The following is a 14,175-nucleotide window of genomic DNA, read 5'->3' as shown; positions in this document are numbered from 1 at the left end:
TTATTACCCTAGTTAGTGTATTTGTTACTTTTCATAGAAGCTATTCCAAATTCTCTTATCTTCTCAAGCCTGTTCTCCTATACATCTCCCATCCACTGAAGAGTATACCTTCAGCTTTACTGAGAAAATTAAAGTTTTTTGAAATAAGCTTTCTATCTTAATGTCAAAACCTAAACATCACCCCCCACTTTCTCTTTTCCCCATTTCATGAGATGGCTCTCTTTGCCAAAGCTAACCCTTCTAGATGCATCCCTGATTCTGTTCCCTTTTCTCCAGCAGATTTCCCCCTCAGTCATCCATTCTCTCTTTTTTGTAATCTTTAAGCTTGGTTACTCCCTTCAGGTATGTCTAAGTCTCCTTTACTCTTGAAAAACCTCCCCCAGGAATATGGTGAATTGAGCAGAACCAAAAGAACAGTTAAAAGATGCTTGGTCAGGGGCGGCCAGGCGGCTCAGCGAGTCAGAGCCCTGGCCCCAGAGTCAGGATGACCTGGGATTGAATCCCAGGCTCAAACACTCAGCACCACACCCAGAAACACCTGGCTGTTTAACCTTGAGCAAGTTACTTAACCCCAATTGCTTTAAAAAAAAAAAAAGATGCTTGGTCTTCTCAATGAAAGCTATGGCAAATGTGGACAGTGTACTAAAAAAGAGCAGAGACATCATCTTACTTGACAAAGGTCCATATTGTCAAAGCTATGGCTTTCCCAATAGCAATATGAAAGACTGAGAGTTGGACTATAAAAAAGCTGAGCATGGCAGAATCAACACTTTGTAATTATGGTACTGGAGATGCCTTTTTTAAGAGTCCCTTGGACAATAAGGAGATCAAATCAGTCAATACTTAAAGGAATTAATACAGACTCTTCACTGAAAAGTCAAATATTGAAGCTAAACTACTTGAGCCACATAATGAGAAAACATAACTCATTGGAAAAGACTCTAATGTTGGAAAAGATTGAAGGCAAAAGGAAAAGGGATGAGATGGATAGATCTCATGAAAGCCACAAATATAAGCTTGGAGACTTTGAGAGAGAGTGAAGGACGGAAAGGCTTGGCATGCTCTGGGCCAGGAGGGTCGTGAAGACCTGGACACGACTGAACAACAGCAACAAAACACAGTTTACACGATCAGTGTCAGGCGTGAGCACCTTGATTGACTTCAGGACTCTGCTGACCAGTCTGGTGAACAGTCATGACTCCACAAGTTCAGTAATGAAGTGTGTTTTCCACTGCTTGGCACACAAGTGATAGGCTGTAGGTGCAGAGTAAAATGGAGGATTTCAGACATCGCTGAAGTTTGTCTCAGTGTAATTGTCACAATTTTTACTTGTGGATGCGGGTAGTTGTTGGGAATAGTGGGAAAGTAGTGAGGAGGCCAAGAAAAGGCAAACACCCGGGAAAGAGCAGAAGGGAGCAGCAGCAAGAACAGTGGTGAGTTGTCGTATCGAACGTGTGTGTGCGAGCACAGGAGTGCTGTGTGTCATAGGGTTAAGAGCTTACACTGGACCCTAGAGCTTCCTCGGGCTGTGACCCTCTCTCTGCTCCCTAGGAAGACCTGACTGCTCATTGCTTCTGCTTCCTCTTACTTGCTCTTTGTTCCCTTGCACCCTGGCTTCTGGCTTGTCCTTCAGTTGAAACTGCTCTTTTCAAAAGTTAGCGGTGATTTCTTAATTGCCAAATCTGATGGTCTTTTCTCACTTCTTATCCTTGACACATTCTTCTCCTGAACACACTAATAGGGAGTTTCATTATTCTCCTTGGCTGCCTCCTATCGGTCTTACTACCTTCTTAGACTCTCTCGTAACAGAACTCTTAACCGAGTGGTCCCCACGACCCTACCTGTATGACCCCTGGGCAAGTCACTTAATCTCCCTCAGCCTCAGTTTCCTCATCTATAAAATGGGATTTTACCTACCTCACCACTTTACCTACCACTTTTACCTGTCTCATAGATAAGCTCTATATAGATGAATCACAGATCTATAAAGAGACCGACAGAGAGCGCGAGATGCATAGTGATGACACCCTGGCCTCTCCCCTGTGCTTCAGTCCCACATGATCAGCTGCCTAATAGACATTTCAAACTTACTGTCTGGGAGATAACTCAAACTTACCATGTCCCAAGTACAGCTCTTCTTTGCCTCTGAAATCCTAAGTCTCCCAGGTTCATGACTTTTGAATTATTCCCAATATCTCCCTTTCCCTCACCTCACATAATGGTTCAGTTTCGAAATCAAGCCATTTTCCTTTCCCTGAATCACTCCTCTCTGTCCTCTCTTCATACAATTAGTAACTTGGTGTAGGCTTGCATTCCTTCGCGTCTAGAGCACTGTATGACTTCTAATCAGTATCCCTGCTTCAAGTCTTACAGTTGCCAAACTGGTTTTCCTACAACATGTATCTGACTTATCCTTCCCCTGCTCAGTAAACTCTAGTGACACCCTATTTCCTCTAGATCAAATTCTTCTGTTTGGCTTTTAAAGCCATTAATAACTTGGCCCCACCCTTTCTCTCCAGCTTCATTATACCTACTTCCCTTCCTGTACTCTATGATCCAGACAACTGGCCTTCTCACTGTTCCTCACTCATCATGGCACTCCAACTCCTGCCCCCCATGCCTTTGCAATGTCTGCCTCCCTCCTTCCCTCCAGTTCTTAATGAACTCCTCTCTTTAAGACTTCTCCGGTACATAGTAGGTATATAATAAAATTTGATATGTAAACCAGGTCATCCTCTTTTATATAAAATGGTGATTCTTTAATAGTTATCAGAATGACATTAAATAATTATAAATGTTATTCAATTAAATTTCAGGTTATAACCACCTTTTTTCTTACATACAGAGGATAGTGAATTGCGAAGAACCTTACAGTCTTTGGCTTGTGGTAAAGCACGAGTACTGATTAAAAGTCCAAAAGGCAAGGATGTAGATGATGGAGACAAATTCATCTTTAATGGAGATTTCAAGCACAAATTGTTTAGAATAAAGATAAACCAAATCCAGATGAAAGAAACTGTATGTATTACTTTCTGTATTTATTTTTATATCTTTATGATGTACTTATTAAGGAGTCAGTTCATTTATTTTGTGGTCAAATTTCCTTGTTTTAGTACAGGTCAAAAGTATATGCTAAAGTATACTATATTCTGACTTCATTCGAATTTTCCAAAATGGATTTTAATGTTCATTATAACTGATAAAAATTTGCTATCCATAATTTATAAGAAACTGATATAAACTTAGTCAATAATGTAATTCACGTTGTTGAAGATGAACAGCTCATACATAAGGAGATAATCAGTAGTACATTATCACATACAAACATACACAGCCCCAGTAATAATTAAAAATTACTTTTGTCATTATTATGTAACTATTAATGATAAATGTCAGTTTGAGTGAGGCCTAATAAAAGGAAGAGATGTGGTAAAATAAGTCAACCTTTGTTTTTTGTTGCCACTATAACCTTACTTTGTAGAAGTCAGGATAACCCTAGGAAATGAACAACAAAGGGAAATTTTAAGAAGTTTGCCAAAATTCCTGGTATTGCTATTTATATCAGTAATAAATTTGAAACAGCCTATTTACTACACCATTGAAAAGTATGAGCTAGACCCCATCTTTCTCCTAGTTCAGCCATGTCCACAAAACACACGTCCACTACCATCCCTCTTCCCCTCCAGGGGCCCAGGAGGGTGCTGTAGCACTAACCACTTGCTGGAAATAATCTTCATTGTGTGTCAGGCTTGGTTCAGATTGAATTGGTCTAGATTGCCAACTCCTGCTCCTTTATAAGCTTTGCTCTAAACTCTGACGATTTCAAGCAGATGATGAACGGCCTCAAAGAGGCTTTCCCAGTTGGCCCCGAAGCCAGAATAAACAAAAACTGATTCATTCCTTTCTCCTTTAGTTACAATTTGGACCCTTCTCCTTCTGTTCAAAAACTTGAGGCCTCGTTCCTGTGGATCAGTGGTAGAAAATCTCCTCCATTCCTTGGAGACCCTTACTTTATTCTCCATTGTAGGATTTGCTGTTCCTGAGCTCAGCCCTGTCAGTATCCTAATTTAGCTCTAATTTCCTCCCCAGCCTCCTTAGTTTAGGCACCTAGACTGATTGGGACATTTCTGCCCATCTGTTCTTATACCACAGCATTCTGATTAGAGGGGTTTGCCCTCACTTCTTTAGTGATCTGAGGGGCCCAAGCACAAACCAAGGTCATTTCCAAGTTGGGGGTTCTTCAGGAAGTAGGGTCCAGGCAATTTCCTTAGGTGTGGGTTTCCAGGCTCACCCTTAGGCTTCATTTTTTCATAACTTTCATAACAGACAAATATGAGAAAAAAAATTATGAAAAGTAGGGTCTAAGCAGACTTTTTATATATTAACATGGAATATAGAGGGATGGATAGCTCAGTATAAATAGTTTTAAGTAGTATACATTCAGGGAAGCAGATAGATAACATACATACACACATATATATATATATAAATGTGTGGGGGGGTATATATTTTTTTATATGCATGAAATAATCCTATATTCATATAGGAAATAATTCTAAATGGTAAAATTACAATATAAAAAGCACAGGATTTGGATTCCAAGTACCTATATCCAAATCCTACCCCTATGTGTTACTTAATGCCTGTGTGATATCTGACAGGTCACTTTAACCTTTCCAAACCTGTTTTCCTCATCTATAAAAAGAAAGCTAAGTTAAATTATCTCTATAGCCCTTACCAGATCTGAATCTACAAACCTGTGAAAATGGTAGTATAGTAAAGCAAGATACTTTCTATTGAATATGTTATATACCTTGATTATAAGATATAATGAGTTATACTCAATGCAAAGAAAAGCCAACAAAATAAAACTATTTGGGTATCTTTGATCTGCTTTAGTAGAATTTGACCTTTATTACATCATTTACTCAAGTATAGTGTTGAAATCCTTTGTCCCTCAGAGTGCCTTGATTGAAATGTTCTTTCATACCTTCACAAGCACAGTTAGGTTTACATATCCATGTGTCCATAGACATAGGGCTGTAAACTAAAAGCTAGAAGGAACCTTCGACCTCATCTGGTCCAACACCCTCATTTTTATATGAGGAAACCCAGAGGAGGGGGAAATGATTTACCCAACACGATACTGGAAGTGGTAAGTGCTGTAACTTCAAATCCTGCACTCTTTTCCAGTGTACCACACTCCTACATTAACCCCACCCTCCCAGTTCTTATCTGTCCATCTTACATATCCAGTTGGCATATGTTCAGATTGATAGTTCTAATCTACTTAGGTGAGAGGCAGCAATTCAGAGTGCTAGATTTAGAGTCAGGAAGACCTTGGGTCACATCAGTCTTAGCCTTCCCGAGCCTTGATTTCCTCATTTGTTAAATGGGAACCCTGTGAAGACAGGGTTTGTTGTAATAATGAAATTTAAAATATATGTAAAATAATATATGCAAAATATGCATATGTAAACACATGTATATAAGATAACATATATGAACTACTTCCTTAATCTAGAGTGTTCTATGAATGTCCATTATTACTAGTTCTTTTCCATAGTAAGCATTTAATCTATTGATTTCGGTATTTTTTCTCTAGTGTGAGAAAAAAATTATTTAAAAGACTTCAATTGCTCTTATTTTAAGATATACAGAGGCAGCTAGGTAGCATATTTTTTAGCACATTAAATAGGGTAACTGGACCTGGAATGGGGAAGAATTGAGTTTTAATTCAGTTTCACACACTTAACTTGTGTGATCCTGGGTAAGTCGCTTAACTTCTGTCTGAAACTGTAAAATGGAGGGGATAATAGCACCCAGGGTTGTGAAGTTCAAATGAGAGAATATTTGTAAAGTGCCTGACATATAGTAGGCATATAACTAATAATATAAGTTATATGATTATTACTTAATGAATTAAAAATTGGTTTCATTAAAAATCTTAAAATACAGAACAAAATAATCTGTCTGATGTGTGATTTGACCTGCCGTGTAGAATTTTTTTCTCTAAAATTCAAGGGTGTTAAGGAGCTAATGTTGAAAAGTTTCCCGTATTTCATTATTATTATATTATTATTATTAAACTTTAGGTCGAAGAACAAGTTAGCACTACTGAACGAGTGTTTCAGGATAGGCAGTATCAGATTGACGCCGCTATTGTACGAATAATGAAGATGAGGAAGACCCTTGGTCACAATCTTCTAGTTTCTGAATTGTATAATCAGCTGAAATTTCCAGTAAAGGTAAATATAACATCCCAATTGAATTACACTTGTAGTACAGCACTAAATTATATTTTATTAACTGACCTTTGTTCATCTAACTATCACGGGATTCATAATCTCATTTCACACATATCAAAACTAAGCATGTGTCACAAAAATTAACATCTTCTTTTGAACTGAGCATAGAAATATATCGGGAAGTAATAGTAGGACATTTAGTCCAAATTTCTTTAAATAATGTTTTTTTCATAGCCAAAAATAATGTTAAAATTCCAGTCTCTAACAGTGAGTCTGCTGATATTTTCAAACAAGGAGGAGATGAATACAGTGTAGTCTTCTGCATGGACTTTTCCTCGGTATGTGTACACTGCAGCCTTTTCATGTAGTTATTTTTAAAAGTAACAAAAGTAACATGGACAGAAAGGATTTTCACAATTTATTGTTGAAAATTTTTCCATTTTACATTAGTTAGTACCTTCTAGAACATTTTCTATAGAACTTGGGAAGGAATTCAGAGGATAACAGAAAACCAGAAATGATTATAGGTGAGGAAGATAAAGTGACACAGCAATATTAGTCTCTGCTTAATTCTGTTTACCTTCAGATTTGCTGCACAATCAACTGCAAAGTAAAGAAAGCATCACAAGTAAATTCTAAATGTATTTATCAGCCTTAACTCTTTTACAACACTAGTAGACCTCAGTTTTGATATCTACTGAGTAAAACATTTGGCTGCTCTTTGATTTCAACAAGTAGCTAATAATCCATAATTATATAGCAAGTAATGTCAGAATTTATGGTGTTGTATCTAACTCATTCCAGGTGGAAAAAAGCTGAATTACTTAGTAGATGTGGTCTTATTCAACCTCTTTTAAGCAGCCATACTTGTTGACAACAAAAATTTTCAGTGATGTGCTGTTCAAGGATGTGCAGATTAAACCAAGATAGAGAAAATTTAGCATCCTTCTGAAAATATTTCCTTTAGTACTAAATCTGTTCTTTTTTTCTAATATCTCTATTATTCTCTCCTTCCTATGTTTTCTTCTTCCCATCCATCTCATGTCTCTCATATCTCCCTTTCCAAATGATTCTAATACTTTTGTGGAAGAAGTGTTTTATAAAATTGGAATCCTTTAACTTGATGACAAGAATGGCCTTTTTAACATGGAAACATTTATTTTTATCTATTGTTTGAGAATACAGATAGCAAAAAGTTATTAGGAATTCTTCTGTGCTTTTTAATTTGAATTGCACCTCACAACAGCAAAAACGATGCCTGTGTGTATGAAATAGCTTTTAGTCTAAGGAAGGTAATGTTTGCTTATTGTTTACCCCACTGATCCCTGCTTTCAAACATGAGCTTTCCATTGCTACATCTGACAACATATCAGTAAGAGTTAGGGTCTGGTAGAGAACCAGAGGTGGTTTCTGATGTCTACTTATATGAACTTCTCTGTCATAAACATTGTATATCTGCTATATGGCAATCAGATATCTTGTACACCTATCATACTTTCAAGAACTCATTATTTGAACAACATGTGAATGTTTCTTCCTCTAAAACATATTTCAGACCCTTTACAGGTGATTTTTATGAATTGCTCTGACAAAAAAACAAATCACATTGTCACCAAATTTAACCAGTCTCTTATTTTTAAATTTTTTTAATTTGGTGTAGGACCTACCAGGAACCCATACTCTGATTTCTTAGACTTAAAGAACTCACTCTCATCCCCCACATGAGGTATTAAGGCAATAGACTAAATATTATTAACAAATACAAACGTTTTATATTCACATGATATAATAAAATAGCTTCTTGGACTTATAGAAACACCTACATGCCTTGTTTTATTTTCAAAAAGTTGTAAATTCAGTATTTTCATAGCACTCTCATTCTAGACACTATAAATTCAGTATTTTCATAGCACTCTCATTCTAGACACTATAACTTATGTTAGTAAATTTAGATTTGTTTAGATCAGTTTAGATTTGCAGCCCCACATAGAAGATTATTCCATTTCATCTTAGATTTTATCCTTATTTTTCGTGTGCCAAAAAGACCTTTAGGGACTCTTGTTTTCCAGTATATATTTGTGCTTCCTCCCAGCTTCCTTTGATCTACAAATTTGATAAGCATGCCATCTGTATTTTCATCCAAGTAATTGATAAAAATGTTGAACAGAACTGATCTTTGTTCCATTCTCCTAGAGAGCTAGCTTCATTGACATTGATCCATTCATAGCACTGCTTGGTTCTAGTTGCTCAGCCATTTCCAGGTCCATTTTACTATCATTTATTTATTTCTCGCCCACAAGAAAACTGAGAGAACATGCTCTTGGACCTGGATTTTTCAAGGCTTTTCTTTGTAGCATTTCCCAGTCCTACCAGTATAATAATAACCATCCAGAAAGGTACAGAGGTTCTTAATGAGCCCATGCTGGCTCTTTATGGACGCTCATTCTGTTACGCAATGTAAGTATGTGTAGTACAATAGTTGAAAGAAGTATTTACATTTGTTGACTCCAATACGCTTGAGAAATAACAAATTTTCCCTTTTAAAAAAAATTTGCCTAACAGTTTATGCACTGATTAATAACTACTAAGCAATTTTTATATTTCACATCAGGTAACCATCAACCATCACTTTTGGAAAAACTTTGAAGGGAAATAAGAATACCCAATTATAACATGACAAACTAAAATTTAGGATATGAACTTTGGAGTTGATGATACAAACACAGGAAAATTCATAAATTCACTAATTGTTTTTTCCAGATTCTAAGAACAAATATAAATACATTACTCCTTTTTAATCATCTCCTATATTAGGAAATCTAACACCACTATAATATTTTCTTATAGCCTGGAGATTTGAAAAAGAGAATTGAATCTCTAATAGACAGAGACTATATGGAAAGAGACAAAGACAACCCTAATCAGTACCACTATGTTGCATAATGAAGACGACAACAGACTGTTTTTCATAAAACACTAGAATGTATCTTCAGGACACTGAAACATACCGATGCTGTTTCCAGACCTACTTTCAGCAGATTTTCAGGTTGATGCATATGGTTCAATCAGCTGCATGCACTGCTGTGGATGAAAAGCAAAGGAAATGTTTCTTGGATCATCCTTTACAAGGCTTAGTGATTTTAAGATGGCATACATCTCTTCTTCCCTACCCCCACCCCCAATCTTCCTCTTGTTCTATTAGACCATTAAGATTGTTTCTACTGCTCTGTACAAAATAATTTTGAAGTTGGACAGGAAGATACCAATTAAAAGACATTTCCTCTTGTGGACTTTTTTTCTGTGACAAAACACCGAAAGTTTGGTTTGGATTTGTGTGTGATCATGAATGCACATCATTAAAAAAAAAAAAAAAAGACCCTAAATGCTGCATTCTCTAGCTACAAAGATTACTTAGGTATCTACAAAAACAAAAAACCTTAATTGATGAACACTTAGAAACATTTCAGTGCTGAAATACACTGACTTTTGAATTATGCACCATGAATACCAGTATCTATTTCTGTTTCATTTATTTTCAGGTAGTTTTAAGCTGCATTTGCAGACTGGTTTTTTATAAATCAGGTTTCTAAGTAAGATCTCTGAAGTGCCAAGAGGATGCTTATGTTTAAATATAGTGAACCATCAGATTCTTTATTTTAGCTGCGGTATTCATTTGTGAACTTCATGTTTGGGATTTGTGTTTTTTGGTTCTCTTTTGTTTGACATTTTAAGATTGAGTCTAGCGGACCCAGTTTTTTGCATTAGGGTCACTGCTATTTGATTTTATTTACTGTAATTATAGTATTGCTACAGTAAACCTTGGTTCTGTTTTTACAGTCATGCACAAGGATAGTAATCATACTGTGTGCTTTACCACTGTAAAAAAAAAGTTTATCAGAGACTTTTTAAAGTCTTGATGTTGTGAAAGCAGAGGTTATTTTGTCTAGAGAGGCTAAAAGAATTTTGTTGGTATCTTGTTTCATATTGTATATATGTAAGTGGGTTTGAATTAAAGAATGAAAGTTATGTAGCTATATAGTATGGTAACTATGAGCAAGATACTTTTTGTGATAACATTTACGTACAGTACCTCTGTATATTTTACCGGATTTGCATAATAGCATGTTTCATTTTGATTAAAAGCTACCAAAGGAGTTTTGATCATGACATAAGTGTTTAAGCAATACTTTTCAGAAAATACTAAATTTATGTAATTTGATTTTGTGCACAATTAAATCCCCCTTTTAAAACATGCATTGTTTAAAATGTGACATCTTATGAATTTTCGTATTAAAGTCCTCTTTCTTTCTTCAGGCATCATCATTTCCATTGCTTTTATTTCTTTTCTTGGTTCTACAGGATATAGTATATAGAAGCCAAATAGATTTCTACTGCATATATATTAAGTTCAAGAACTATGTCTAGAAATTGTTAATATTGTAATTTAATGTAGACTTATATTTTGAATAAAATTAGTTTAATTTGCCTAAAGACTACAGAAATAAAATTTTGTGATATGTGAAATACAAATTTCTCATAACTTTTTAGCCATATCTATATGCTTGATGCAAGCACCAGGCAAACAATTTTTGGCTAAACTACATAGTTCCATGTAGATGTAGAACAGTGCCCTGCAGAAAAGGGGCTGACCCATCAGTGACTATAAGACCAGTCCGTTCCTCCGTGATCATGTGTGCACTGCCTTGAGGAAAGGAAAGTGATGGCAATGTTGTGAAATTTTTTTTATCTTCCCTACAACCTCAAATACTTGTCAGTGCATTTTAATACTCTATTTTGGCTAGTTGGATTTTTATTCCTGTGTCCAGAGATAACCCCTTTTTTCTCCTATGACTGGTAAATCCCCATCTTTGAGATGTAAGCACTAGTTCCAATTCCAGCTCTCCTTTTTCTAAGTTTGTCAGTGTCATTTAAAAATCCTGCCCTCCAGTTGTGTTTTTTTTTAACCTATCCATAAGATGGATCAGCAGATAACCTGTGACAGTGGAATCCACAAAGTTTAATTCTCATGGGAAGGACTATTTTATTCTGTAGTAAAAAAAAATTTCATTGTACATGGACCACCCTCAATGTTTGAAAAGTTGTTCTATGTAGAGAGGTACATTGTTGTGTTTCATACTTAAAGATGCTATGCTTGAAAATGCTACTTACTACATAAAGGAGTAGCTAATTTTCCTAACAAATCCTGAAAAACATCATCATCTCAGCTTTAAATTATATATCCTTTCTCCTTTCCTCTTTTCCCTCTCCCCATTTCTGTTCTGATCAGTTTTTTGTTTCATATTTTATCAAGTCCTTTTAGCAGGATGTAGCACCAATAAAATTAGATTAGTGCTAAATGCAAACATTTGCATTTTTGAAAAAAAGGTTTAATCAAGTCATGTAATAAAGATGATGCAAATAAGCTCTGTATATAAAAGTTGTCATTTTATTTTTCAATAATCATCTACCTGAACATTATAAATATATAATTTGGCTATGCCAGGAAGGTAAAAATTTCAGTAAAATTCTTATTTCATTTTATAACATCATTAGACTGATTTAAAAATACATTTCTAACATTCAAAATACATTTTAAATTAATTTTAGTATCATTGCTGTGATGTCTTAATTTCTATGCTTTCACTTGTGGCACTCAAAAAATAACATTACAGAAATTGAGAGCATCTTTTCCCCATAGTAACAGTAACTGAAGAGTGAGTGAGTGAGTTGATAACTGTCAAAGAGAATTAGTCTTGAGGGGGCCATGGAAGTCTTTCCTCATCTGTAAAATTGGGATGATATCTGCATTCTCTTACAAGGCAGTACTGATAAGTGAAATAACATAAACTTGGAGCTCTTACTCTCTACACTTAAAGAGCAAGAAGAAGAGGGTGAACCAGCAAAACAGAGAAAGGAGCAATTGGGCATTGTGAGATTACTGTCACAAACCAGGAGGAAGGACTCTAGAGGCAGAGTCGGCAGAATGTTCATGGTAGTGCTTCCAAAAAGTAATTATTAGCATCCTTTGAGAGAGCCACGTCAAGGAACTGGGGAGCAGAAATCAGGACTTGGGCCATGAAAGAGAAGGGATATAGGACAAAAAGCCTGAGTGCGTGACCGAATTATTGAAAGGTGGTTTTAGGGGGAAAGAGGGATCCTAAGCTTGTCAATGAGTAACTGATACCAGAATGAGGTCCCAGGAGAAGCCACTTCATCTGTGAGAAGGACGTGAAAAGGAGGGGATAAGTGAAGAAAAAGAGAAGCTTTGAAGAGAAAATGAGGAAGCCCAGCACAGATGGTCTAAATGTCAAAAAAAAAAAAAAAGATGTCATGCTGGAAAGGAGGGGAATGAGTGGAACCCAGCAGCTTGTTCTAGGAAGTGTAGTAGGTAGTAAATCAGAGATGGAAACGACCTGGTATAGGTGAGGGCCCAGCTGACAGCATTGATTAGTGATGGACGCTTCGTCATTTTCTGATTTTCTCTAGGAATATTGAGTAATATGGGTTAGGGGCACAGTGAGCAGTTGGTGAGGATCTGGGATTGGAGATTAACGGGATTCAGGGGTGGAGAACAGTGCCTTATAGAACTATTATTGAGTCTATGCTGTGAAAGGAAGAATAAATCCACAATCCTACTTTTGGCTTCCAAAGGAGAAGGCTGTGTGGCAAAGGGGTCTGGAGAAGGACTTACACTTAACAAGGAAAGGGAAATGGCGAACGCGGTTGGGATGACTTGTGAAGAAGACAAAATTAAATGTGGAGGAGCCTCAAGAAAGGCAGAAGGAGGGGCGGCCAGGCGCCTCAGCGAGGAAGAGCCCTGGCTCCAGCGTCTGTCGGGATGAGCTGGATCCAATCCGGGCTCAGACACTCAGCACCCACCCAGAAACACCTGGCCGTGTAACCTTGAGCAAGTGACTTAACCCCGATTGCTTGCGGAAGGAGAAAAAGAAATGAGAAAAGACTTGAAAAAAGGCTATCAAGGAGTAGGTCGTTCATGAGGGAAGGTAAGTGAAATGGTAAAAATGACAGCAAAGAAAACCAGTTAGACCCAGCTGCCAGATTGTTGAGAGAAAAGAGAGGCGAAAGGTATAACTCTCAAGTTGATAGATTCCCAAAGTGGGTGCTACCACCCCATGGGAGGCACTGGCATGATCCAGGGAGGGTGGTCGTAGCCTGGGGTTGCAACTGGGGGCATTGAATAAAAATAAGGGGGCAGTGGAAACATAAGGAAAAAAAATAAGGTTTTGAAAAACCATTCATACATGTTTCATCTGTTGTGTAACAAAGTCATGGTGATTATACATTATTTTCCAAATAAACACATAAAATGCAAGTTATAACCCATCGGTGGTCAAGTCCACCCATAAGCAAGTGTTGGCAGGCAGGGCATTGTCAGGAAGTCGAGCATTCATCGTGTAATGACTTGTTTACAATATGATACTATATGATTACATGATGGAATGTTGCATCATCAAAATTTTAATGCAGGAAAAAACCCACAAATTTACAATGAATTATTAAATTTAAGATGCATCATTCAAAAATATGTGTATATATAAATGATGCAAATTTTAAAACATTAAAGGTTTAAAGAAAGTAGATGGGGAGCGCTGAGTAGTTTTTTTTTAAGGGGGCAGTAGGCCTGGGAACCTCTAATCAGATTAAGTTGGTAAGATACCCTTTTGGGTATCAGGATATAGAGGCTTTAATAAAGTTCTTACTTGGAGAACTATGCACCTACAACCAATTTGGAAGAAAGACAAAGCTGGATATTCCAAACCAATATGGAAACATGGGCAGTCTGCATTTCATTTTTTTTTGGCATGCCAACTGTCCAGAGATTAAATAGGAGAGAATTTAAAGTGGAAGGAGGAAAAGAACTGAGAAAAGTATTGAAGAAAAGGACTTGGAGTAGGTCGTTCATAAG

At 36.6% G+C, this 14,175-nt stretch overlaps 1 protein-coding gene across 2 annotated transcripts in view; it reads left to right on the top strand.

Annotated features, from left to right (window-relative positions):
* Positions 1-10,565, top strand: part of CUL4A (cullin 4A) — a 66,780-nt gene extending 56,215 nt beyond the window's left edge. For both annotated transcript variants that reach the window (XM_069094084.1, XM_069094083.1), the window contains exons 18-20: positions 2,846-3,018; positions 6,096-6,248; positions 9,096-10,565. In XM_069094084.1, the coding sequence (XP_068950185.1) occupies positions 2,846-3,018; positions 6,096-6,248; positions 9,096-9,191 (422 nt within the window). In that variant the 3' untranslated portion in view covers positions 9,192-10,565. The remainder of the gene's footprint in view (positions 1-2,845; positions 3,019-6,095; positions 6,249-9,095) is intronic.
* The last annotated feature ends 3,610 nt before the right edge of the window (positions 10,566-14,175 follow it).

The sequence above is a fragment of the Petaurus breviceps genome, unplaced genomic scaffold, assembly GCF_028583685.1.
Source record: "Petaurus breviceps papuanus isolate PSGF00001 unplaced genomic scaffold, PetGlider_PUasm1.0 214, whole genome shotgun sequence".
In the NCBI taxonomy this organism is placed as follows: domain Eukaryota; kingdom Metazoa; phylum Chordata; class Mammalia; order Diprotodontia; family Petauridae; genus Petaurus; species Petaurus breviceps.
Note: the sequence above shows the minus strand (reverse complement) of the source record. Positions and strands in the feature narration are given on the sequence as shown.